Below are 24,222 nucleotides of genomic sequence, written 5' to 3'. Positions count from 1 at the left end.
TTTGCTATTTTTTTTTTGCTTAATCATCAATAATAACGTGTAGGAAATTATTTCTTCACTTTACAGTGAAAATGCACTGCAACAACAACGACACAAAATGTTACCATTCTTTTAACAATTTGTACAAAAATGAATAAAATGTGTATATATCGGCAAAAATTGCATACTGAACTCAAGTTATTTTACAAATTCTCTTTCATTTTCTTCACATATCATAATTTTTTTGCTATAGCTTTACTGTACATAAGAGCAATATTTACGTAAGAGCCTGATTTTTTTTCTGTATTTCGAAACAGAGTTTGTGAATAAATTGGTTTAATTCACTAAGCGAAGTTCAAATTTTTATTCTAGCATAAATTTCAAGTTATGGGATGAGCGTAGCGATTTTCCAATCTGTTCAGTGACTTTTGCGTACACAGAAACATTGCACAGTTTCCTTTGAATATCTCAGAAAGTTTGATATAGGTAACATTATTTCCGTGCAACAATGATTAATTTTAATAGACAGATAAAAAAGTAAGAAATAAACACGATACTCGTTTATTTTCACGAGCGCTGACGAGATTCCATTTTTGAAATGATGATATTCCGGGGCTTTTCTTCGATGACCGGCGTTAGGAGGAAGTCTTGTACTTCCAACGGCAGGCAATTCAAGAGCATCGTGACTAACTTAGCGTGCGTGCTCGGGTTGTAGCTGATCTGTAATTAGCACAACGAAGGTAATACAAAATCTATGCTTAATTTTACATTCCTATGTCCGCATACATTTAAGAGTAGAACCTCAAATTAAACGGATTCTGAGAAAGTTACGTATATATAATTATAATATAATTAATTACGGATATAATTTTTTTTACAACGTAAAGAACCTCAAAAAGAAAGAATCATCATAAACTAACCTGAGGACGAACGCTCGCCACGGCGTGTTCCAAATCATCGATAACTTCGTAAAGCTTATCCTCGGTCCTTTGGTTTTTCACGCAAAATTCCATAAGACCTTGGATGCGAGCGTCCCTGAAACGCTCGCCCAGCGCCTCCTTCACCTCCTCGGGCGCTGAGTCCCACATTCGCAGGTAGTTACCCACAATCAAATTTATTGTGTACTGTAATGAGATCGCTGCCCTGCAATTTTTATTTTTATTACTTAGCGATAAAAATTAAAACAATTAGGCAACATCAGTCACACGCTCTGCATTGCAATATTTTAAAGGATCACGTGGATTACCATTACAGCTAGAAAATTTTCATGTGAAAATCAAGAAAACTTTCAAAAGTAATAATCATAAGAAGTTGATATGAACGTCATGCGCTGCTCACTGGTAGAAGTATGGCTCTATTGTGATGACGCTTATGTTCCATGGCGTAAGTTCTCTTCTCAGACCATCGCTGAATGCGATGAGCGCAGCCTTGCTCATGCTGTACGCAGTTGTGAACGGTACTGTGAACCTGCCTACTCGTTATCAATCAAAAGATTAGGCACTTTACTGCTTGACTAATTGCGTCACATGGATATTTCAGTAGGCCTGTGTAGCTTGTCTAACATGTTCCAGTTTATATATAATGAAGGAGAAAAGCTGCTGAGTGTTTATCAATCATGTTTGCTCCCTTCAATCATTGATTGTATTAGCCTTCCGAAAACAAGTAGCTGAGTTTTCGGGTGTTGTGACATTCCATCTCATATCACTTGCTATTTATATTATTGTATTATTTAAACTTATTTAGTTAATAATCGGTCAACTTATGTTCTCATTGACGATCAGCGATGCGATGATTATCGCAACATCGTGTTTCCTACTCACCGGCCTGTGACGCAATATTGACAATTCTGCCCTGGCCGCCCGCCCTGAGGAGGGGTAGGAAGCTCTTGCACATCCTCAGCGGCCCCACGGTGTTCACGTCCAGGGTGCTCGTGAAATGATCCATGCTTGCCACCTCTAGGTCAGAGTACAACGCTACTCCTGCGTTGTTCACCAGACACCAGAACTGGCGGCCTGGGTGCGGAATTTATTGTTATTTGTTTCTCAGCTGAGGATTTATGTATTTTTCATTCACGAATCACGTTTTCATAAGTTATTGTTACCTACACTTTCTGGTTGAATAAAGTTATAACTTGATTTTGTTGATACAACACAGTCTGGAAGCAAGTTTTATCCAGCATTAGTTCTGGAGTTTCTATATGGCAGATAAAAATAAAAATTTGACTAAATCACTTACCATTTTTCTTAAGGTCTTCAGAAATAAACCGGACAAGCTCGTCGATGTTGTCCTGTTTCGTCACGTCAAGTTTCACGATTTCGATGTTCTTGTGTTGGGCCAACTCCAGGGCGTTTTCTTTCTCAGGAAACATCACAGTTGCATACACCTGCAACATGGCTAGTTTTAGACGAAAAATTAATTGCAGAATACAGCGTGGCCATGAACGAATAAACAATCAATAAAACAATAAGTAACATGAATAAGCTGGGCAGGTCAACCATCAATGCTCATTAAAAGCTGACTTTTTGGAGATCTCCCACCTGAAAAACGGCGTCATGAGTCTTGTATGCTGTAGGTGCTCTCTCCTTTTACCCGTTCATAACAACCGGATCAATTCAGCAGGCCGTTTGTTTTATGTCCCGCATATTACAAAAAACCCTCAAATACCAGAGTAATCGGATAGTTCATTACGTCGCCACTTCAAATTCATGCCAATCTTTAGTGAGACTATTAATTTGAAATTATCGACTAATTTATTCTCTTTGTTCAACATTTAAGGGTTAAAATCCACTTTTAATCTCACTACAAGCATATTTTTGAATTCGCATTTCGAACTTAACACAACTCGTACTTGGATTCTTCCTTTTCGCCGTCATATTATTCATAAAAATATGTTATCATGAATAGCTTTTTCCTGTCGTACTAATCAAAACTATTTCTATTATCGCTGTGAAAAACGATCCGTTTATTTTTGGCTCCACGAAACAGTGCCAAGAAGAGCGTTTCAGAATTGCGTTATACCCTTAAATCAAGTAATTACTAACATGCTTTTTTACAATCTTCTTCACTTACGTACAATCCTAAGTCAGCGAGCCGCCGTGCAAACAAGATGCCGAAGCCAGAATCACAACCTGAAACAAGACAAAATATCATGGAAATAAGCAAGCCAGTTAATCTTGTGCATCAACAAAAACATTGAAATGATTGGCGAATTAACTATTACACTTGCCTTCTAGGCTCCACGTAAATATAAGAGAACAATCCAGATAATGAAATATTTTCATTCACTGCACATTGCATCTCAACTCAAAAGAGCAGCTGTACCAATGCGCACTTAATTTTTATTTCAAAGAAGTATTTTGCGTCTAGCAACAATCCCCACTCAAGTGCCTTTGCAAACAACCGAACACATATAATATATGAATGTTTTTATTTATGTTCTGATGAGAGGGTGGAGTAGCCGTGGAAATTTCAGGTGACGGTAGGAAAAATTAAGGATTGAAGTTTCTTAGCAGATGCAACACTATTGCCAGCTGACTTTTGAAATGTTTCTTCTCTATACGACTAAGTTTGTACGAAAACATTAGTAACTATTTTGAAGTTAAATAAATTTCAGTTGAGCGAGTGTTGATTTGATCAGTGACAGAAAGTGTTCAGTTTTGTTTGTTATGTTTAAACAAAGTATTTCCTATTCATTAATAACAAATGTTATTTTAATCTATCGAAAACTTTAATAAAAGAATTGTAGGCTGCCAATAAAATTTCTGAATCATTTCTACGAAAAAGGATTCTAATGCCTTACGTCTATATTGTCAAATCCACATGATTACGAAAAGAGTTAAAGAATTCTATTATTCTATCTGTTCGAATTAGTTCGACGCTCTCAGATTGTTCTATTCTTTGAATACATACAGTCGTATAATTAATTCGCTGGTCACGGATATAACTTGTTAGACAGAACAAATTTCAAACGGCACTGGATAAAAAATATGTATTCAGAATCATGTGCCGGCCAATGATAGTTTATGAAAATAAAAAATATTACTCTTGTGCCGACCAACTTAATTTTCATTGCATGGTCAATCAATTATTTGGCCCATCAATATACGAGGCATGTTTTTTAAGCAAGGACCGTTTTGTAATTAACAAAATACGTGCAAAGACATCGCAATAATGTGATTTTTACGTGCACTTGTCATAACGTGGCACCAGTTTTCGAATACCCTCCTCATAAAATTCTGCCGCCGGACTTGGAGGTGAAATTCTGCTGAAATGAAGGTGAAATTCTGCTGCAAACGCTTGAAATTTCTTATTCCTGACAAGTCAGGCGGCAGAATTTTAGCAGGAGCTAGGGTATTCAAAAATTGGTGCCACGTTATGACAAGTGCCTCAATATTCACGGAAATTATGTAGAAAAGTAGATTAAGGTACAGGCTTTCATGTGAAAATGAAATTATTGCGATATCTTTGCAGGTCTTTTTAGCGCATTTTCTCAATTATGGAAAAAATGCACTATTGTGCTCGCCATGTCTGCCTGTCTGTCCGTCCGTCTTTCCATCCGTCCGTGACCTCAAGTTTTCATCGACGAGAAAATGCGCTCTCTGTCACTCACTGCAGTAAGTACTGAGGTATACTTTTTTATTTCAAAACGGTCCTTACTTAAAACACATGCCTCGTGTGTATGATTAGTCACGCTTTCATCTTTGCCAAGCATAAAATTATCGTAAAATGAAACGAGTTAGTACAGTAAAATAATATATAGGGCTTAGGTGCCGCTGAGGATTTCTACACGCACTTGTACGTAGAGTTCTTTTTCACTATCTTGATTCGCGGAAATTCAGGAAGAGATTTGAAATTGTGTGATTAAAACCTTAATGATTTTGAAATTGCAATTTTTTCAGTGTGGTGCTTTGAAGTACTGATGATGACTCTGTGTGAGACCAATGTTTAATAAATCAGACATTTTACGTTATACTTATTTAAGCAAAGATTATTAGACGCAATTAATGGGAAGTGACAAGTTAAAAAGTACACACTATATTAATTCGACCAGAGGATAGCTGGAAATTTACCGTGACATTTGTTCTGTATGTTATATTTTATCGTATCACTCTAGACGGATAATTTTGCAAAATAATAAATTTTGTTTGTGGGAACAACTTTATTTCAGTTTTCATTTATTAGACACAGCCTACAGTTAAATTTAACATACAACATAAATACATTGTGTTAGTTCAATTCAGTACAAATATGTATGCTTAACATAAGGTACCAAATTTAGCATTACTTTATCCAATGCGACTTTTTATCGTAGTGCAACAAGTTGAGAAGTGCCGCCAGGTTTATGTATTATGTAAATACCACTTACTGGGTTATGCGTGCAAGTAATATTGCGTTACTTATTTTTCTATAGGAAAAACTATTAATCATTAATTAGATATTAAATTACTAATTCCATTCACACTTCACCAAAGTTGATCATTGAGATGCATGATTCTAACGATTGACCGTGATATAGGCAAGGTTTCTTTACATGGCTTCAAGATGGCGTCCTAGTCAATTGCTTACTTCTTGTTCGATGGCAGGAAAAAGTGAGAGCCCTTTGAATGTAGGACATTTTTTACCCATACACACACATGCAAATTTTACGCGCATTCAAGGTGCCATTATAGAATGGTAAAAAAATGTTAGTAATCTGACTCGAAAATTGTTACGTTTTCGAGAAAATACTTGGAATGCATAACTATTTTAAAATTACAAAGCAATTGTAATTTTAAAATTGCAATTTCTGGCTATGTTATTTAAAATACTTGAAGAACTTTTACACACCTGTAACGAGGACAGCCTTGGATTCAAGGTTGTCGAGGAGCTTCTTCTCGATGAAGAATATTTCGCGAATTTTAACATAAAAAACTGCAAGTAACAAACTAAAACAGCCTGTTGCTGCTGCACTCACTACAAAATTCCAGCTGAGATTCCACACAATAAAACTAATCACACTAAAGGCTCCCAGAAAGTGCCACTGGTTCTGCCATACGGTGATCCGAACCATTGTTGAGTGGGTATAACTGCAGCAGCTGAGCGGAATAAATAACATTACTTAATTTATTCATTAATTTTTTAAACAACTTTCTTTGATGCAGACTCGTGGCCATTATTTGACTTGGGTGTTAGTGCTGAGACAAGGAATGTATTGCTATAAACAGACTAACTCCATTAAAAAGTTAAAAAACAATAATGTTCTATCAATTCGATGTAAATATCATCATAAACCTGCTGTCTTGTCCAATTTCCCTTTGTTTTTAATTCGACCCTATTTTATTCTTCCCTAAAATCAAGTGAGAGTCATGTGTTTATATATTAATACTGCAAGAATTTTGAGCATCAGGTGTATCACTAATCCATTGATCTTCCTGCACAATCCAGTCCGTTTTTGCACCCAACTCGATAAAAAAAGTCATCATCTAAATTCGCTGGTGCGGCCATGACACATTAACCAAGGACTGGTAGGGTTTGACCGTTGCCCTTAAGACTGCTGCTCATGTCCATCTCATACTTCTTAATAATATTATTACAAAGATATTGGACTTAGTTTTCCTTTCTTTGCGTCTATTATAGCTAATATGTTTGAACTTTCTTTGCATTGCAAGACAGTTCTACGTTCATCCATCATTGCAAGAACGTTGGATTTTCTTCCATGTGCGTACTTTACAATTACGAGTACTATTGCGAAGATGCTGATTTTTGGGCTCGAAAGTTGAGCAGCCAGGAAAATTTTTCAATAAATGTTTTTGGCAGCAAAACGACGACATGTATAATGGATTAAATAGCATTCATTATGTAAGCTTCTTATTCTTCTATTAATAGCACTTATAAATTCTTCCAAAAAATATTTGTCTAATTACACTGCTGAAGTGGGAATTTATCGAGACCGTAAATCAAAAATTTTTCTTTCAATTGAGAAGATATATAATACAATATCTTGTTTAATTTTATGCCTGATGAAACTTAATTGTATTTATGAACAACATTTCTTCTTAAACATTGGTAAAATTTCTCAAAATTTACTTGTCGCTCACTTATGGGCTTATGTGGGCTCACACTGCACAGTTACCAACTTGGTCCAAGCACATATACATCACATGACTTTCATGCATGGCTTATGAACGTCCTTTCGACTCACAGTCTCTCCGCCTTAGGTTTCCAATAACAAACATTTTCTTTACATTTGGAGGCTTCTATTCCAAAATTGTAGTTTTTAACATGAGGCTCTTCGTGAAAACACAAATAAGAACTAATAAATAAATGCTGATATTATAAACACACAGTTTATTTTGAACGGCCGTTTCCTTAAATCACAAACACTGCAGTGTATTGAACGCTATTATCCTACTCAAAATCAAATTTTGAATTCAGTTATTATCATGAATGCAATTCTCGAACCGACTCACAAATTCAAATTTCGCACCAGTTTCTGATTATTTATTGATTACCGAATGCCAATTAAAATATACTGCCTATTGTCCATCGATATATTTAAATATAAGGCGTTAACGTAATAATCTAAAGTTCGATATTTTGTAGTTCCTCCGCGTATCAAAATTTGAACTTGCTAATCTAAATTAATTTATGAATAATAGAGCAGCAATTTATATTTAATATTTTACCCAATGTTATGTTTCGCATTAAATGTTTGGTATGCAAAGATACTCTTGTTCGTAGCTTAACACGTTGACTACGATTGCTTAATCTTGTACTATTATTTCATTTTTTGTACCTTTTTTAAGCAGGGTTGCCTGACGGTCATTTTTTCCGTACAAATTCCGTGATTTACTTTTTCTCAATTGCGTTGGCCGGCTAAAATTTATGATAGGGGTGCTTCCTAATTAAATTTCAAATACTGCAAAAAGAAAATAAATGGAATTTTTATAGCGGAACCTACAAATAAACTAGTATATATTGAATTAACGGCCTTTTTTGTAATCGGATTTGGCCGATTTTAGGCAACCTGAATTATGTACCACTACCTCCTGGAGAAATACATTTCTTGGTACGCATATGCACCAATACGTAGTCAATGTGTTAAAGAAATAGAGAGAGAGAACTTCAAAACGAGGAGCCGGAAGCTCCGTAGCGTCTCACTATCGAAAGAAGACTGCGCACGCGCTGCATTAGATGCCCATGAAGCAGCGCGGTTCCGCCAAGGCTTGCTCCGAACTGCAACCCAAGGACCGGAGTGCTCAGCCTCGCGGGAAGACCCAACCTAGAGGCTATTTTCCGGTGAGTTTCAGATTCATTTCAGTTGTACATGTTGCTCAAGAGAATAAAAAAATAAAAAAAAGTACAACAGACTCAGACTCAGAGCGCTGAAATACTGTGACTGCAGTGCCCGGACTGGAAGGATAACGAACGAAAAATGGTGTCTCGGTCTAAGGGTGCTGTGATATGGACAAATATACGAGTTACTTGGCTTAAACTTAGTCCGATGTGTCTCAGCCTTGAGAGATATTATATCGCCTCCGACACTTGCAAGTATAAGAAATTTAGGGCATGAAATAGGGCTGAAATAACTCCGATGCGTCTGAAATAATGTCGTTGCTCTGTGTGAGTAAAAAATTGGCATTGTTGTTCAGATAAAGAAATTAACGTAATTAAATGGCTGATCAGTGTGAGTGAGCGTCAGTAAAGTCCATGAAAGTAGAAATGGGTAAAATAGATAAAATTTGTAAAAGCCAGTGAGATATTAGATTTTGGACAATAAAGAGCCTCAGTGCTGATCACTATAAACATGCTTGGAAAGCTTTGCATTTCATTTTGTAGTGGACAGTATCCCAAGTATAACAGAATAGCTAAACTTCTTACTCGTGGAATAAATTGTCGTTGGACGTGAAGTGTTGGAACAGAACATGCAAACAAATTTTGCCACTTCTTTTGTTATATCATACAGTTCAGAAGGTAACAGCGGAAGATCATATAGGTCCGTAATCTGTACATTTTGCAGCCATTAATTAAGGCTTTTTACGTAATTCTCTCGCGATCGTGAAGTGTTTACTTAATGAGTCAATTGTTTTGTGCTAATTCACTCACTAACCTAGAAGAACAATACTCAGAAATCCTCTGGTAACCAAAATAAATAATTTGTTTGTTACCAGTGTCACACAGTATGTTTTCATTCTGCCAGCATCACTGATGTGTTAGTACACAACGCTTCAGAAGGATTCTCACTGGGCAGATCCTTATGTCCTTCAAGTGGATTGTTCCTCAAAGGTCAGACACTTGCTTGCGGACGAAGACAGATTCAATCTCAACATGTTCAAAGGGGACAATTTAGGTAGTGATGTATTAACCACTTTTTAACTTTGAATGATTTTAAATTAATGACGAGACTGCATCCATCGAACTAAAAGGCAAAGAAAAAATCAAGCGAGCCTCGTTGCAACCACTTTTAATATCGAAATTTCTATAAAAATAAAAAAAATTACATGGTCCAGCATACATATAGACGTCAAATCAAGTGTACACGAAAAACAGCAGCTTACATATAGACGTCAAATCAAGTGTACACGAAAAACAGCAGCTTACATATAGACGTCAAATCAAGCGTACACGAAAAACAGCAGCTTACATGTAGACGTTAAATCAAGCGTACTCGAAAAACAGCAGCTTACATGTAGACGTTAAATCAAGTGTACACGACAAACAAGAGGACTGCATGCAGTTGACCGTGCATGTGAGTACGAAAATAAGTTCCTGGTGACGTGATTGCATCTCACCCGGAGCTCGCAAGAGCACTGCATGCAAGTTCTTGCGCTGTCTAATTCATGTCTTTAATTATTAATTCATGAGCAAAAAATGTGTGGACTGCTTTTATCCGCTCACCTTAATTGTAGACCGCGCCAAGGCGTCTGCACTTTATTTACTCCATGCCAGCAATGAGCTCGCACTTCTCCCTGCATGCAGCTGACGGGAATATGCACTACATGCAGTTTTATTACTGTGTATAATATCTATTCTATTGTGCAATATAAAAGAACGTGCCTAGGTGCACTCGACTTTACTGTGAACGTATCTATGAGCATCCCGGCTTCACTGTGAACGTGTCTAGGTGCATTCCGGTTCCCCGGTAAACTTGTCAATGCACATCCCGGCTTCACTGTGATCGTGTCTATAGGCACATCCCGGCTTCACTGTGAACGTGTCTAAAGCACATTCTGGCTCCTCTTTGAACGTGTCTAGGCACATCCCGGCTTCACTGTGATCGTGTCTAGGCACATCCTGGCTCCTCTTTGAACGTGTCTAAGCAAATCCCGGCTTCACTGTGATCGTGTCTAGGCACATCCGGGCTTCACTGTGAGCGGAGGACAAGCCATGAAGTCGACGAGCTCGGAGGGACAAACACAACACAAGAAGTAGGACAGCTTCGTCAACCAGTGCGGCATGTAGCGCGCCTGCAAACATAACACAAGATGCAAATGAAATATTCTGAATTGTGAAGACACATTAATAACATCGTTTTGAATTCTGTGGTAAGTGCTTATCCTCGAGGTATTTTCAGAGAGCAGGAACTTGATTTTTAGCCACTCGCAACGCTGAAATCAATCATATTTTATTCATTGAATCAGATTAATTTTAAAAGGTATAATTTAGGCTGGTTGACACCTGAGACAAACTATTTCCCTCCACTTAAAGATTTTTGTAATAATTTAATAAAGAATGAATAACTCACTTTGGGCTGGTGTGCCGCTACAGCATGCACCAGATCGTCGATGACTTCACAAATACGGTCCGACCCTCTAAGGATCTTTGCTACGTATTCTTCACTGGAAATGAAGCGATTCTTTACATAAGCTTCTCCATAGGATGATCGCAACGACTCGCTGGCGCATTCCCACAGCTTTTCGTTCTCATTTTGGTTTAGCAATTTGTCAACTATGGACGTTCTGGCAGAGAAAACAACAGACTTTGTGTTATGAAACGACAAAACTTGCTTGCAGATCGAATTTTGAGAGATAAAAACAAGAAGTAGATTGAAATAAATAACATTTACGTATGGTTGCACTACGTTAGCTCTGATCCATCATATTGCGACATAGAGTGCTGAAAAATGTGATCAAGATATGAAAATGGATAATTATATTGGTCCCAATGTTTTGTTTAAAATTCTTTGTTTGTTTTGTTAAAATGCTTTGTTGTTTCTTTTTCCATAAGCGAAGAATATATTGATAAATATAACTCAATCCAGATTTTGGTTGGGTTTGATCCATTACAGAGGAACTGAACAAAATCATAACATATACTGTTTTTTAGGAACAGGAACCTTCCCGAGCAGTACTTTGACTTGAGCAGTTTATATTGTTTGTCTGCTGATACATTGACCATCTTCATTGACATTCAGCTTTACAAACGGGAACGAGAAAAAATTGCCTGTTAAAATTTAAAAAGGGTTAAGGGACTCTAATATGATTCTTTTTAGTGCTTACAATATGTTTAATGTATAACAAAAACCTTATTTTGATTTAAGGTGATGTTGACTGGCTTCTGAATAGGTTTGGTGTTAGACCCGTAATGTTTGCAAGAGTCTTATAAAAGTCACCTGTAGAAGCCAGGCTCAATAGAGTGCACGGAGATGTTCCAGGGCCGCAACTCGCAGCGTAGTCCGTCGCTGAGCGCCACCACAGCGTGCTTGCTCATGCAGTAGGCGATGAAGCCTGGCAATGTGACTCTGCCTGGGACAAACAAGTCCCGAAAAAAGAAACAAACTAACTTCATAATATTCCATGACCAAATCCATTGAATTTAACAAGGAAAGTTCTAATACCATGGAATTAAATAATTCCATTCCAACTACCCTAGCTGGAAAATTATTGTTTATGCAACAACATTGGCAATTGCGCGCGAATATTCAATGAAATTCTAAACATATTTGCAACATTATTGGTTCCATGATTACTCATCGCTTTCAGAAATATCACTTCTTACCAGCCATGGATGCAACGTTGACCACCCTGCCCTCGCCGGCCTCCCGCAGCAGGGGCAGGAACTTCTTCGTGATCATAACGGGCCCCAGGGAGTTCACCTCGAATGTTCTCCTGAACTGCGAGGTGGACATGAACTCGAAGTCACCGTAGTGGCCGATGCCCGCGTTGTTCACGACGCTCCAGAACGCCATATCGTCTTAGAAAAAATGACGAGATATATACTTCAACGTCAGTATTGGATGAGTGTGGTCAAAAGGCCAGTTCTCAGATTTCCAAGAGACAAGGCAAGAACATTACAGGAAGCGGCGACAGGCCAACTTGCTCATTCTTCAGTGCCGATGGAGAAATACTCTACTATTCAATGGCTCAAAAATTTTATGACCAAAATTCAAATTAAATTCAAAATATTTCAAATTAACGGGGCCTATGGGAGTATGTGAGTTAGATACCTACATACATTATAGAATATATTACGCTATCTCAATCCAGCTTTTATACTACAAACTTGTGAAAAACAATTAATCAAGCTCAGAAAACCATTCTTGAAATCAATGGGATATCAGTAAAGAATTATTTTGCGATTTATTGAGCCGAACGAATCCAGTTTATGACAATTGCTTATTAACAACAACAAGCATTTATAACGCAAAATAGACATCAACAATGAATTTGAAAATAATTAAAGGCTCAAGTTTCTCAAATCTTTCGAGTTCATCATCCATATGCGAGCAATCATCCATATGCGACGGGATGCATATTATGTGATATTTTTTTATTATGATAGCGCCGTTATGTGATTTTTTTATATGATAGCACCGTTTTGAACACGTGTTATTTTGAAGATGTTCTTTTGTTACATTAGTGACTCAATGTGATTGTATATATTTTATGACTAAAATATGGAATCTCGCTACTGTGATATTATTTTGTATGACTAAGGAATGCGTAAGCATATTTTTATTTCGTGACTGAAACAAGGGATATCCTTTGCTGTGATATCTGTCTGGAGCGTTGCGTTGCAATCGTCTGCCATGCGTCCTCTTGCTATCTCTGACACGTTTAGACTTATTTCTATGATATGTTAATCGTAAAATATTACTTGACCTATGATTTATTCACTTTAATGTGCAATTATTTTGTCAAAGGACTAATATTCTTTTGTGATAATCGTAATGACTTGCTGTTGTTCGAGAATCAGTGCTGTCAACCTACGATACTATCGTTAAAGCAAATACGGCTACGCCGTAATCTTGCGTAAGGAAGCTAGACATCTTGGAGGTTGATGTTCAATAAGAAGTCGAGTATAACTTGTAGTCATGTTGTCATAAGGTTAAACTCTTTATTAATATAATTTTATTAGGTGATAATACTTCTCTTTGTATTGGATAATGCTTAGCCAATATTCATTTGTCTAGTCTATTAACGAACTGGTATCGACTCACGCGCTTCCAAGTTAATTATCCTCGAGAGTTATTCTATCTCATATCAACTTTCACATATCACCAAAGGATTATATTATGATTCTATTTTATTGTGATATATATTATTTTCTATTTTATGCATATAGACGTTTATATCAGCCTATTTCTTGTACATTGTAAACGGGGTGTTGAGGTAAGCTCATTTTGGCTGAGTTACCCCACGTGGCAAAGTTGTGTGTGCTCAGTGTTACTGGGTTGGGATGCACAGGTTTCGACTCTAATTTAAGTAGCCAGATCTGGGCTTCAAAGAATAAACTCCACCGTAGTTCAGGAGATAGCTCTTAATTTGCTCCTCTAACGGACTAATAACGGCATAGGTGGAGTTCTCTGTTAGTTCCAGTTGCTGGTAGCACTCTGGTACGGCTAGTTCCCGTGCGGAGCACTTCTGGTGTTGTGGGGACAAATAACCTCTACACTCGAGTATACTTGTCAGCGTTCTGGTACAGCTTCTGCGGTACCGTTCGAGCCTCTCGTGTCGTGGGAGTTAAAACCTTCCACGCTCGAGAGTGATCGGAACTTTGCAGTGCATTAGGGCTAGAACCCCTAGTCACTGCGGCTGGTCGTCGGCATCTCGGTGCGGTTAGTTTCCGTACCATTTGCCGTCCGTATTGTATTCGTTGCGGTGCATTAGGGCTAGAACCCCTAGTCTCTGCGGCTGGTTGTTGGCATATCGGTGCGGCTAGTTCCCGTACCATTTGCTAGCAATTTTGCTATTCTCAGCTGTGTATTAGGGCTCATACTGCGTGGTTTCTCAGCTGTTTGTACTCCTGAAAATTCAAGCCTTTTTTCCGTGAACTTTTGGACTAAGATGAATAATAATTTGTGAGCCTCGTATGAAGAACCTTGTAATTCGCCTGAAGATTACCAGTATACTACGAAAAGTTCCTTGTGTTTATTCCTCCTCTTCCCAACGCAGGGGAATTTAGAGCCTGACCAAAGAGCGACTCTTTAGCCCTTGTGTTTAGGATCATTACGAAAGTCTACACGAAGTCGGTACGCTACCCGTAAATATTCCAACTTCGCGGCGGTGTTTCCGGTTACACGCGCATACTGCTTTGGTCCTTAGAATTCTTTCCGAATCACTCGTCTTGCTGTGAAAAATTGCGTGAACCTACAGAATAGGATTTATTCTGCCGATGTGTTGTTCACTCGCCATTCTCGTGGAGATCCTGTTGGACTTTCAAGACGCAGTCGTCGACGTCTTCTTGCTTCGTCACGTCGAGTTTCAGCACGCGAATGTTAGTGTCCCGCACCAGAGCTTCGGCAGCTTCTGCGTCAGGAAAGAGGCAGCCCGCATAGACCTGAGGAGGCGGAGCACATGAATTTGGCTATACATGAAACGGTTAACTTTTGGCTACCTATACAATGATTTGACATAGGCGAGTAAATTAAGTTTAGACCGAAGTACAGGGTGCTTCACAAAAATTCCTGTTCTGTATTTCGCACTTCCGCACCAAGCAACCCGATTTTGTAGGAAAAGGACAGGGGCTATTTCATATGAAATGTAAGATCATGAAGTTTTGTGTCCCGCCTAGATAGTTGCCACTATGCATTGGAAAAGTGAGCAGTGGCCGTTTTATAGAGTTGTCTATCTGGGACTAAATTTTGCAGAACGCCTAGTAAGGACATCCATGCATGTTCAAATTAGTTAAACGACTATAAATTTTAATGAATTTTTCTAAAACAATCAATCCTCTCATAAACCATCCGAAGTACTCCTAAATAGACTTTTTCTTAATTCGTTAATTCACATCACTTCAGCCTTATCCGCCAACGTTTGGGGTGCAACTTCCGTATGCAGTTTACGTACACGCTCAAATACACTTTCATCACAAACGTCTATCTCCTTAAATCTCATCTCAGTCCCCGTCACGTTAGACCTTGCTTATAGCGGTGCAGAACAATCTACCGCTATAGCCTCATTTCCTTGAAAGTTGACCTTTGGCCGGCCCGAGATTTGGCTCCAATTGATTTTTTGTGGGGTTATCTTGAATGAAATATTTAAAATCACTGTCCAAAGATCCTACCTCATTTGAAGAACAACATACGCCTAGCCATCGCCAACATATCCGTCAATATGCATCAGCGATTTAAACGGAACTTCAAAAATCGACTAACTGAATGAATTGTCAATGTAGGCCGTCATTTGTTGATACAAAACCGTCAAAAATAATGGATACAAAAATTCAGGTAATGTCTTTTTTCAATAAATTTATGTTGTAATGTTACCCTTGCTAATTTTTATTGAGCTTTCAAATCAATTAGTTTGCGTGAATCACCTTGTATTTGATCTCAGCTAGTAAAGAATGACTCATAATTGTGCGTAACTGAAGTGCATCAAAACTGATTAAATTTGTCCAAACAAGTGATGTGCACATATATAATCCTACGTCAACAAACATTCCTGAAAATCGTGTAACCTAAGATTTAAAGATCCCATATATAATAATTCTCCTACAATGTGAGGAATCAATCATTAAGAAATTGAATCAATGGAAACTCAGCAGGATGTTTGTAGAATAAATTGTACCAAAATACATATGTGTACAGTGGCGGAAATGGCTTTACGACCACCCGGTTTTTCTGAATACTTTTTCTTGTATAAAAAAATACTGAATTCCAATTCTACGAGGCTAAACTACGTTTAAAATCGGTTCGCTATACTGAAATTTTTTTTCAAAATATATGAGAAGAAATGATGAAAATTAGAAATACCTAGGTGGAAATGGTTATAAGACCATGATGGGTTTTTCTTCATTTTAGTATCTTTCTATAATATTTTCACGTTAAAAAGTATAGTAACACAAAGAATATCCCGATTTTCGCCATTTAGGGTACTTCTTGTGTACTTCTGGTTTACTTCTAGCGCAGTTCAGTGTCCTCATTTATATGTTCTCGGAGTAAAAGAGATGCCAAAGGGGATAGGACTCACAGAGGCCGAGAAGGTGCAGATTTTGGCCTTTGCGAAATGCGGTAGAAGCCAACGGGACATCGCAAAGAAAATAAAACGTTTGAAATCCGCTGTACAACCATTTTTTTTTTTGCTAATCCGGACGGCTACGGATCAAAAATGCACCCAGGAACAATCCCAAAATTAACCGACAAGGATCTTAGGCGACTGTTTTTAAAGGCTTCTAAAGCTGGCGCTACATCTACTTCTATAAAATTTTCCCCTGGAGTTGATGTGGCAGCACGACGCATCAGTCAGATTTGCATGACTCGAAGAAATTCAAGTACATGAAGCGGAAAAATGCCCGTATGCTTAAACAAAAGCATGTTATCAACCTACTAAAACTAGCTTGAAAAAATGTGCATATCGGAGAGGGACAATCTTCAGTGATAAAAAAAGTTCAATCTTGATGGTCCAAATGGATGGCAATGCTATTGGCACCACTTGGACCGTGAACCTGAATAATTTTCCAAGTTGCAATCTGGTGTTGGTTCGGTCATTGTTGGGGGGGTGTTCAGCCGAAAGAGAAAATCAATTCTAGCTATTTTACGTGGGAGACAAGATTCAGGGGCACACAAGCACCCGCTATTTCATCATATTCTCCCTTTTGCCGTTGAGAAACATGAGATATCATAGGTTTTCCATCAAGACAATGATTCGAGCAAACAAGTGATTCCAATAGCAGAATATTACCCTGTTGCATTGGCCAGTGCTTAGCCCTGACCTAAACCCCATTGAAAATCCATGCATAGGGCATCATGGCGAGGGATGTTTACCAAAATGAGCGCCAGTTCCAATCTGTGAGTGACCTGAGCACGGCTATCCTTCGTTCTTGGGATAATATTTCTCAAAAGACTCTGGATTATTTGGTAAATCGCATGGGGGGAAGATGCATTGAGGTAATTAAGGCGAAAGGAGGTAAGATTGCCTATTAAAACGAGTATATATGGGATCCAAAAACGGAAAACCTTTATCTTGGTCTTTAACCATTTCTACCTAGGTTTTAGTTCCTTCGCATATATTTTGAAAAATATATATATTTTTAGTATAGCGTTGGAACCGTTTTTAAACGTAGTCTAGCCTCGTATAATCGGAATCCTATACTTTTCATGCAAGAAAAAATATCCAGAAAAAAACGGGTGGTCGTATAGCCTATTCCACCATGGCATTGTAATACCTCTTCAACTGATTTTAAAAATTTAAATTAAACTTGAGTCCAAGGCGATATTTATCAAGGCATTATCGTTTAGACTTTGAATATGGTAGGAAAACTCGAGCACACCTCCTGGTCCGAACTGAATATGAGGGTGTTATAGGTGAATAGTTTTCCGCAAGAAGGGAACTTGATAACACGCTTCTTCCCAAACATTTACTCGAGCGTAGTTATAAATGCGTTAATTTTCCTGTTGGAGATAAACCTAAAGCCACACTTCCACCCAAATATTTATTTGAACGAAGTTATATGCCTTGGGTTTTATGGTTGAAGAGAGCTTAAAAATTAAAAACAAACACATGCGACTTAAGCAGTATTGCTCGAGTTCGGTGGCTGCTAGACGAGCATAACAACAAAACAGAAGACGTGGCCCATGAACCCATAAGAAATTCAGTATTTTTAAACTTGCTTGATTGTTTCTAGATAAATCGGACCTTGTAACTCACTCTGAAGCCCATATGAGCCAGGCGTCGAGCCAGGCGGTTGCCAAAGCCGGAATCACAACCTGAGACATGTAACCGCAAAATTATGCCTAACCTCAGGATTTAAAAACTTATAACCGATGGACTTATTCAGAAGGAACACATGAATTTAACCTAATTCCTTAAAATAATTCCTATTAATTTTAAGTAGAAAATTTATACACGACCACGAAATCTGCAAATAATGCTATTTATTACAACAAAAATTTCTGAAAGGAAATAAAAGTTGTGTGTCGTAACGGTTTTTAATGAAAAAAGTTAATAATGAAAGGCGTTCAAAGATTCGAGATCTATGAAATTCGGGCTGGCAAAATCCATCGAAATTAAATTCAATTCTTATACTTTGATTCTCATACATTGATTCTCAATGATTGATTATCCTATTTTTCGGAATCTCGAATTCGAAGTCAAACTCCAAACGACACACAATTCGTTACTTACCTTTTTTTCACTTTCCTGATATATTCTTTGATGATAATTATTTTGTAAAGTCTTGATATTATGCACAGCTTCCCTACCAATAGAAATTGAATTTCTTGAATTAGTGTGGGTGGAACGACGCCCCATTTTCTCTATCAAATACAGTTGTTACGTTGATAATATTCCATTTGTCAGCAGTAATGTCTGACCGAATATTTGCATTTAACTACTGAAAAGAAAATCCATGATCTTCCTGCGTATAATCAATCAACCGATTTAGAATATCCCGATATGCGTTCCAAATCAGGAGTCAAAATTCAAAATTTTCTTGGTTCTGCTTAGCTTTAAATACGTTTTCTCTCGGCACCAACCTGTCACGAGGACGGCCTTCTTGTGCATGTTGGAGACGTGGCGCTGCCTCCTGTAGAGGGCGCTGCCCAGCAGCAGGTGCAGTGCAGCGAACAACACGCAGCCCCAACCGAGGCCCACGACGACCAAGTGTGCGACGCTGACACAAACATCGCCAAACAACCAAATAATAACGGCGATCACGACACCTACTTTGCTGTATGTGTACAACGAGTTTATGACGAACGATAATGCCATGCTGGACTGGAGAAGAAACGATAAAAAAACTCAAAGGCTTGCGATAGCGAAAAACAGTGTTACACTTATCACTGTGTACGAATGTATCTTTCGGCGATTCAGAAATATTTGGCTATCCTGAATGGAGATCGGAGTCGTCACTTATTAATTAGTTTCAAAAAATTTCAGCTCCAGCAAACTTTTATAGGTTCATGCTTGTTTAAGTAAAATTAATCTTTTTACAGGAAATTCTAATGGCACAGCAATTCTCCTTATTTAGACTAAGGTAAACTGAAGTAAAAATTCGCATTTTATTAGTTGATTAGTGCAGTTATCGGCCAACTTACTGCAAAATGCATTCATGTTATTGAATCGTCATCATTAAGATCAATATATTAATTATTAGAAATCATGGTCGATTAACTGCGACGCTGTCTAAAACGATGCAACCAATGTTTATGCAAGAGGCGTGACCACATACAGCGACGTAGCCGACTTCAGCCGGTCGCGCCTTCGTTTGTATTGCTGAAGTCGGCCTAACTTGTCACGGCTTTGCTAACTTCCGTATATCTAGAATCTTAGTCTAAGTGAATATAAAACGATAATTAGATGTGAATACTGATTTATGTTAGGTAAGCATGTATGGTTGTTACGGATATTGACGTGGATACTCAGTAATTTGGATGTAGCAGCACCATGCATCCTTGATCACGTGCTTACGTCGTGACAATTCATATAGTCTCCCTTCATATTCGAGAACAACCTGTTCACGTATAATGATAACTTTTTTACAATCATTTTATGCAGCCGCTCCATAAAAATTCAACCATCCATTTTGAGTAGCACCAAATTAGCAACAACTTACTTTGCCTGACGTCTGCCATCCTTGCCTGACGTCTGTCACCCTTGCCTGACTTCTGTCACCCTTGCCTGACGTCTGTCGCACTTGCCTGACGTCTGTCACCCTTGCCTGACGTCTGTCACCCTTGCCTGACGTCTGTCACCCTTGCCTGACGTCTGTCATCCTTGCCTGACGTCTGCCATCCTTGCCTGACGTCTGTCACCCTTGCCTGACGTCTGTCACCCTTGCCTGACGTCTGTCGCACTTGCCTGACGTCTGTCACCCTTGGCTGACGTCTGTCGCCCTTGCCTGACGTCTGTCACCCTTGCCTGACGTCTGTCACCCTTGCCTGACGTCTTTCGCCCTTGCCTGACGTCTGTCACCCTTGCCTGACGTCTGTCACCCTTGCCTGACGTCTGTCGCCCTTGCCTGACGTCTGTCACCCTTGCCTGACGTCTGTCACCCTTGCCTGACGTCTGTCGCCCTTGCCTGACGTCTGTCACCCTTGCCTGACGTCTGTCGCCCTTGCCTGACGTCTTTCGCCCTTGCCTGACGTATGTCGCCTTGCCTGACGTCTGTCACCCTTGCCTGACGTCTGTCACCCTTGCCTGACCTCTGTCGCCCTTGCCTGACGTCTGTCACCCTTGCCTGACGTCTGTCGCCCTTGCCTGGCGTCTTTCGCCCTTGTCTGACGTCTGTCACCCTTGCCCGACGTCTGTCGCCCTTGCCTGACGTCTGTCACTCTTGCCTGACGTCTGTCACTCTTGCCTGATGTCTGTCAACCTTGCCTGACGACTGACCCTTGCCTGACGTCTGTCGCCCTTGCCTGACGACTGTGACCCTTGCCTGACGTCTGTCACCCTTGCCTGACGTCTGTCACCCTTGCCTGACGTCTGTCACCCTTGCCTGACGTCTGTCAACCTTGCCTGACGACTGACCCTTGCCTGACGTCTGTCGCCCTTGCCTGACGACTGTGACCCTTGCCTGACGTCTGTCGCCCTTGCATGACGTCTGTCACCCTTGCCTGATATCTGTCATCCTTGCCTGACGTTTGTCACCCTTGCCTGACGTCTGTCACCTCTGCCTGACGTCTGTCACCCTTGCCTGACGTCTGTCACCCTTGCCTGATGTCTGTGGCCCTTGCCTGACGACAGTCACCCTTGCCTGACGTCTGTCACCCTTGCCTGACGTTTGTCGCCCTTGCCTAACGTATGTCACCCTTGCCTGACGTCTGTCGCCCTTGCCTGATGTCTCACCCTTGCCTGATGTCTGTCACCCTTGCCTGATGTCTGTCACCCTTGCCTGATGTCTGTCACCCTTGCCTGATGTCTGTCGCTCTTGCCTGACGTCTGTCGCCCTTGCCTGATGTCTGTCACCCTTGCCTGACGTCTGTCGCCCTTGCCTGACGTCTGTCACCCTTGCCTGACGTTTGTCGCCCTTGCCTGACGTCTGTCACCCTTGCCTGACGTCTGTCACCCTTGCCTGACGTCTGTCGCCCAACATGCACGAGCGCGGGACTTACCCTGCCTGACGTCTGTCGCCCTTGCCTGACGTCTGTCACCCTTGCCTGACGTCTGTCACCCTTGCCTGACGTCTGTCGCCCAACATGCACGAGCGCGGGACTTACCCAGGCATTGACGTGCGCCCTTGGTCATGAAGGTGAGCTTTGTGAATTGTCATGAAGCTCTGGGCCCGTAATCGAGGGGTGCGAGCTGCTGTCCTGTCAATCCGTAAAATAACGGTATCATCCGCATTATGACTTCTATAACTTATAACTATTACGAACTTATAACTACATATAACTACAAAACTTCTAACTATAACCCAGCCTTATAATTATGACTATAAACTTCTAACTGTAGCTATAGCCTATAACTGTATCGAATGTATAACTATGATTAAATTTCTGTCGTACTCCTACAGCTTAACAGTCGTCAACGACTGGGAGTGTGCGCGGTCAGCAGTTCTTGCCAACCATGCAGAACCTATGCTATAGGTTCAACCCTCAAATGTTATTTTGTGTCAGGTTTCTATTTCAATAAATATTGAGGTAAATACACTATTAATTATATTCCGGTTCCGGTTTTGTTAGATGCACACATTTCGAACGCTCCGAGGAGGCATTGAATACTCTCTGCAAAAAATGATAATATCGATGAAGCAGCAGTAGAAGAACTAATATGTAGCTTGCCCCACAGTTCCATCCTATATACTGCCAGTACCGGCAATGTATATTTGCTTCAGGCCAGACCTTGAATGAGTATGAGTATTTTTAGCAAGGTTGAATTCAATCAACAGCATAATGATTCAGCGTTCTCGTTCATTTTAGGGAACATTAATAAGTGTGAACCATTAGTCATCAAGAAACTAAGACCTCAAAGACTAAGAGCTGATGAGATTGCATAAATGTATCTATGGAACTTGGTCTGCTCGGCCTCGCTTGTCCTGCTGATTATGGCGCCTTGGGCGCACTTTTTACACATCAAAAAAGTGGCTCGATACACAAGCAAAAAATTGAATTTTTGCTGCGCTGAGCGCTGAAACCGGTCAAGCGAGAAGCTTGTAAATGCCAAACATTACAGTTTTGAACGTATTGATATAATATTCAACTACGTAGGAAGAATAAATTTTCCTATGATGATTTTTTAAACTACTGTAATGTTTACGAAAGGTGTAAAAAATAAATTTTGCATCAAAAGGTCAAAATTTATCCTTTTATTGTGAACGCAGTCGACAGACACTGGAGGCACAAGCCAAAAAACTTTTCACTATTATCGGCGCTGAAGACGTAGAACGAATGCAGTGACTGTATGAGGGTTCAGTTAATGCAACTTAAGGCACCAATTGCATGAAGACAAAATGCGTTCCGTGTTCTCTGTTCTCATATAAAAACCATATTTTCACAAGAAATTTCCTTAAATGCTCTTAACTTTTATTTACAATTCGGTTCGTTAATTACCGTTGCACTCCTGTCCTCAACATAAACATCATTACCGAGCAACATCTACTGAAGTAAACCAATAATTGCAGTTATAATACAATTCTTCAATTGATTTCGGAATATTTACCATGCAAATATTCCAGCTATTCTCATTGCATTTTTCAAACGTATAATTATTGTAAGTCAACTTCGTTTAATTTACTTCGTTTAATTTACTTCGTTTAATTTACTTCGTTAAACCTTAAATTGATAATAAATCATTTTTTAAAATATATTTTCTAAATATCAAAGTTGCAATTTTGATATTTAAATGATTGCAAATGATAGAGTTGCAAAACAAATTTGCAACTTTAAAAAATTCGACGTTTCTAAATCACTGTCACACGAATGACAAACAATGGAAAGACTTGAAATTGTCCATCAAATGTGATCATGTCAAATGAGTAGATGATATTCCTTTGTTTGAATTAACTTCACCTGAAACCTGCAAGAGGTTATGGAAGTAATCATTCGTTGAAATCTAAATATCAAGATGCCTACTTAGTCGTACCATAGCATAAAATATTTATAATAATCACATCAGTTTGGCCAGAATGTTGAGTTCTTCGAGGTAGCAGGGCTCGTATGCCTCCAGGCCCAAGGTCAGCCACGGCACGTCAATTTCTAGAAAACAAAGGCTCCTGCTTAGACTCGCCGAAACTTGGTTTTGTATTGCATCGTTGGGCCGCTTCTTTTGAGCTCGTTCTTCACACAAACTAATCGGACGACAACACAAAAACTAACAAAAAACGAAAACGGACGACAACCACAGGCTCTAGTTATTTCATTGAAAAAATGGCCGTGAAGTTGAATTTTTTATGGACCACGCACCTCTCTCGGGAAACTCCAAGCGACGACTGCATGCCACTTATGTGACAAGGTCTAGTCTCACGCTACTAGAGCCAGTGACAACTTTTTAAAGAATAAAATGCATTTTCAAGTGGCTACAAAATGTATCAACGACAGCAAAAAATGTATGAAATTCACACTTAGGGATAAATCATGCAGCCAGTTCTGCTTCAATCCCTACATGGCTGGATGACGAAAGCCTGAAAGATGTTAATTTGCATACGCACAGAAAACAAAATCTAATTTTTATTTTTGATCACAGAAACATGTAGCTTTAAAATTCAACGATGCGCAATGACCACAGTGCCACTGGGCATCAGAAACATCTAGTCAGATCAGCTGAGCACTTAAGCAGCAACCCTTGCATGGGAGAAACTGTAAAATATCGTTTTTTCCCACTTACTTTCTTACAATTATCATTATACATAATTCATTAGTTCGATAAAATTTACGTTCATTAATAGTTT

The 24,222-nt window shown here is 39.3% G+C and overlaps 2 protein-coding genes across 2 annotated transcripts; both read right to left on the bottom strand.

Annotated features, from left to right (window-relative positions):
• Window positions 1–316: 316 nt before the first annotated feature.
• On the bottom strand, window positions 317–6,499 carry LOC108664290 (short-chain dehydrogenase/reductase family 9C member 7). Its single transcript, XM_018150856.2, has 7 exons — window positions 5,806–6,499; window positions 3,049–3,107; window positions 2,215–2,362; window positions 1,800–1,991; window positions 1,318–1,450; window positions 900–1,122; window positions 317–699 (listed from the first exon to the last, which is right to left on the bottom strand). The coding sequence occupies exons 1-7, from the start codon at window positions 6,071–6,073 to the stop codon at window positions 547–549; spliced, it is 1,176 nt and encodes a 391-aa protein (XP_018006345.1). The 5' UTR covers window positions 6,074–6,499; the 3' UTR covers window positions 317–546.
• Window positions 6,500–9,405: 2,906 nt separating this feature from the next.
• On the bottom strand, window positions 9,406–23,749 carry LOC108664291 (short-chain dehydrogenase/reductase family 9C member 7). The gene is made up of 9 exons (XM_018150857.2): window positions 23,738–23,749; window positions 21,554–21,646; window positions 18,872–19,008; window positions 18,033–18,103; window positions 14,589–14,736; window positions 11,956–12,150; window positions 11,570–11,702; window positions 10,703–10,916; window positions 9,406–10,424 (listed from the first exon to the last, which is right to left on the bottom strand). Exons 2-9 carry the CDS (start codon window positions 21,604–21,606, stop codon window positions 10,305–10,307), a joined length of 1,071 nt encoding a protein of 356 aa, XP_018006346.2. The 5' UTR covers window positions 21,607–21,646; window positions 23,738–23,749; the 3' UTR covers window positions 9,406–10,304.
• Window positions 23,750–24,222: the final 473 nt, after the last annotated feature.

Source organism: Hyalella azteca, unplaced genomic scaffold, assembly GCF_000764305.2.
Source record: "Hyalella azteca isolate HAZT.00-mixed unplaced genomic scaffold, Hazt_2.0.2 contig7253, whole genome shotgun sequence".
NCBI classification, from domain to species: Eukaryota; Metazoa; Arthropoda; class Malacostraca; order Amphipoda; family Hyalellidae; genus Hyalella; species Hyalella azteca.
Note: the sequence above shows the minus strand (reverse complement) of the source record. Positions and strands in the feature narration are given on the sequence as shown.

Bases quoted from the DNA above. Each gene is read 5' to 3' on its own strand.
- LOC108664290 (XM_018150856.2), bottom strand. From the start codon at position 6,073: ATGTTATTTATTCCGCTCAGCTGCTGCAGTTATACCCACTCAACAATG. The intron at 2,363-3,048 runs GTAAGTGAAGAA...GCCATGTTGCAG, and splicing joins TCGCTGACTTAGGATTGTAC to GTGTATGCAACTGTGATGTT. The intron at 700-899 runs GTTAGTTTATGA...TGCTAATTACAG, and splicing joins TGGCGAGCGTTCGTCCTCAG to ATCAGCTACAACCCGAGCAC.
- LOC108664291 (XM_018150857.2), bottom strand. From the start codon at position 21,606: ATGACAATTCACAAAGCTCACCTTCATGACCAAGGGCGCACGTCAATG. The intron at 19,009-21,553 runs GTAAGTCCCGCG...TGTTTGTGTCAG, and splicing joins GGGCGCACGTCAATGCCTGG to CGTCGCACACTTGGTCGTCG. The intron at 11,703-11,955 runs GTAAGAAGTGAT...TGTTTGTCCCAG, and splicing joins CAACGTTGCATCCATGGCTG to GCAGAGTCACATTGCCAGGC.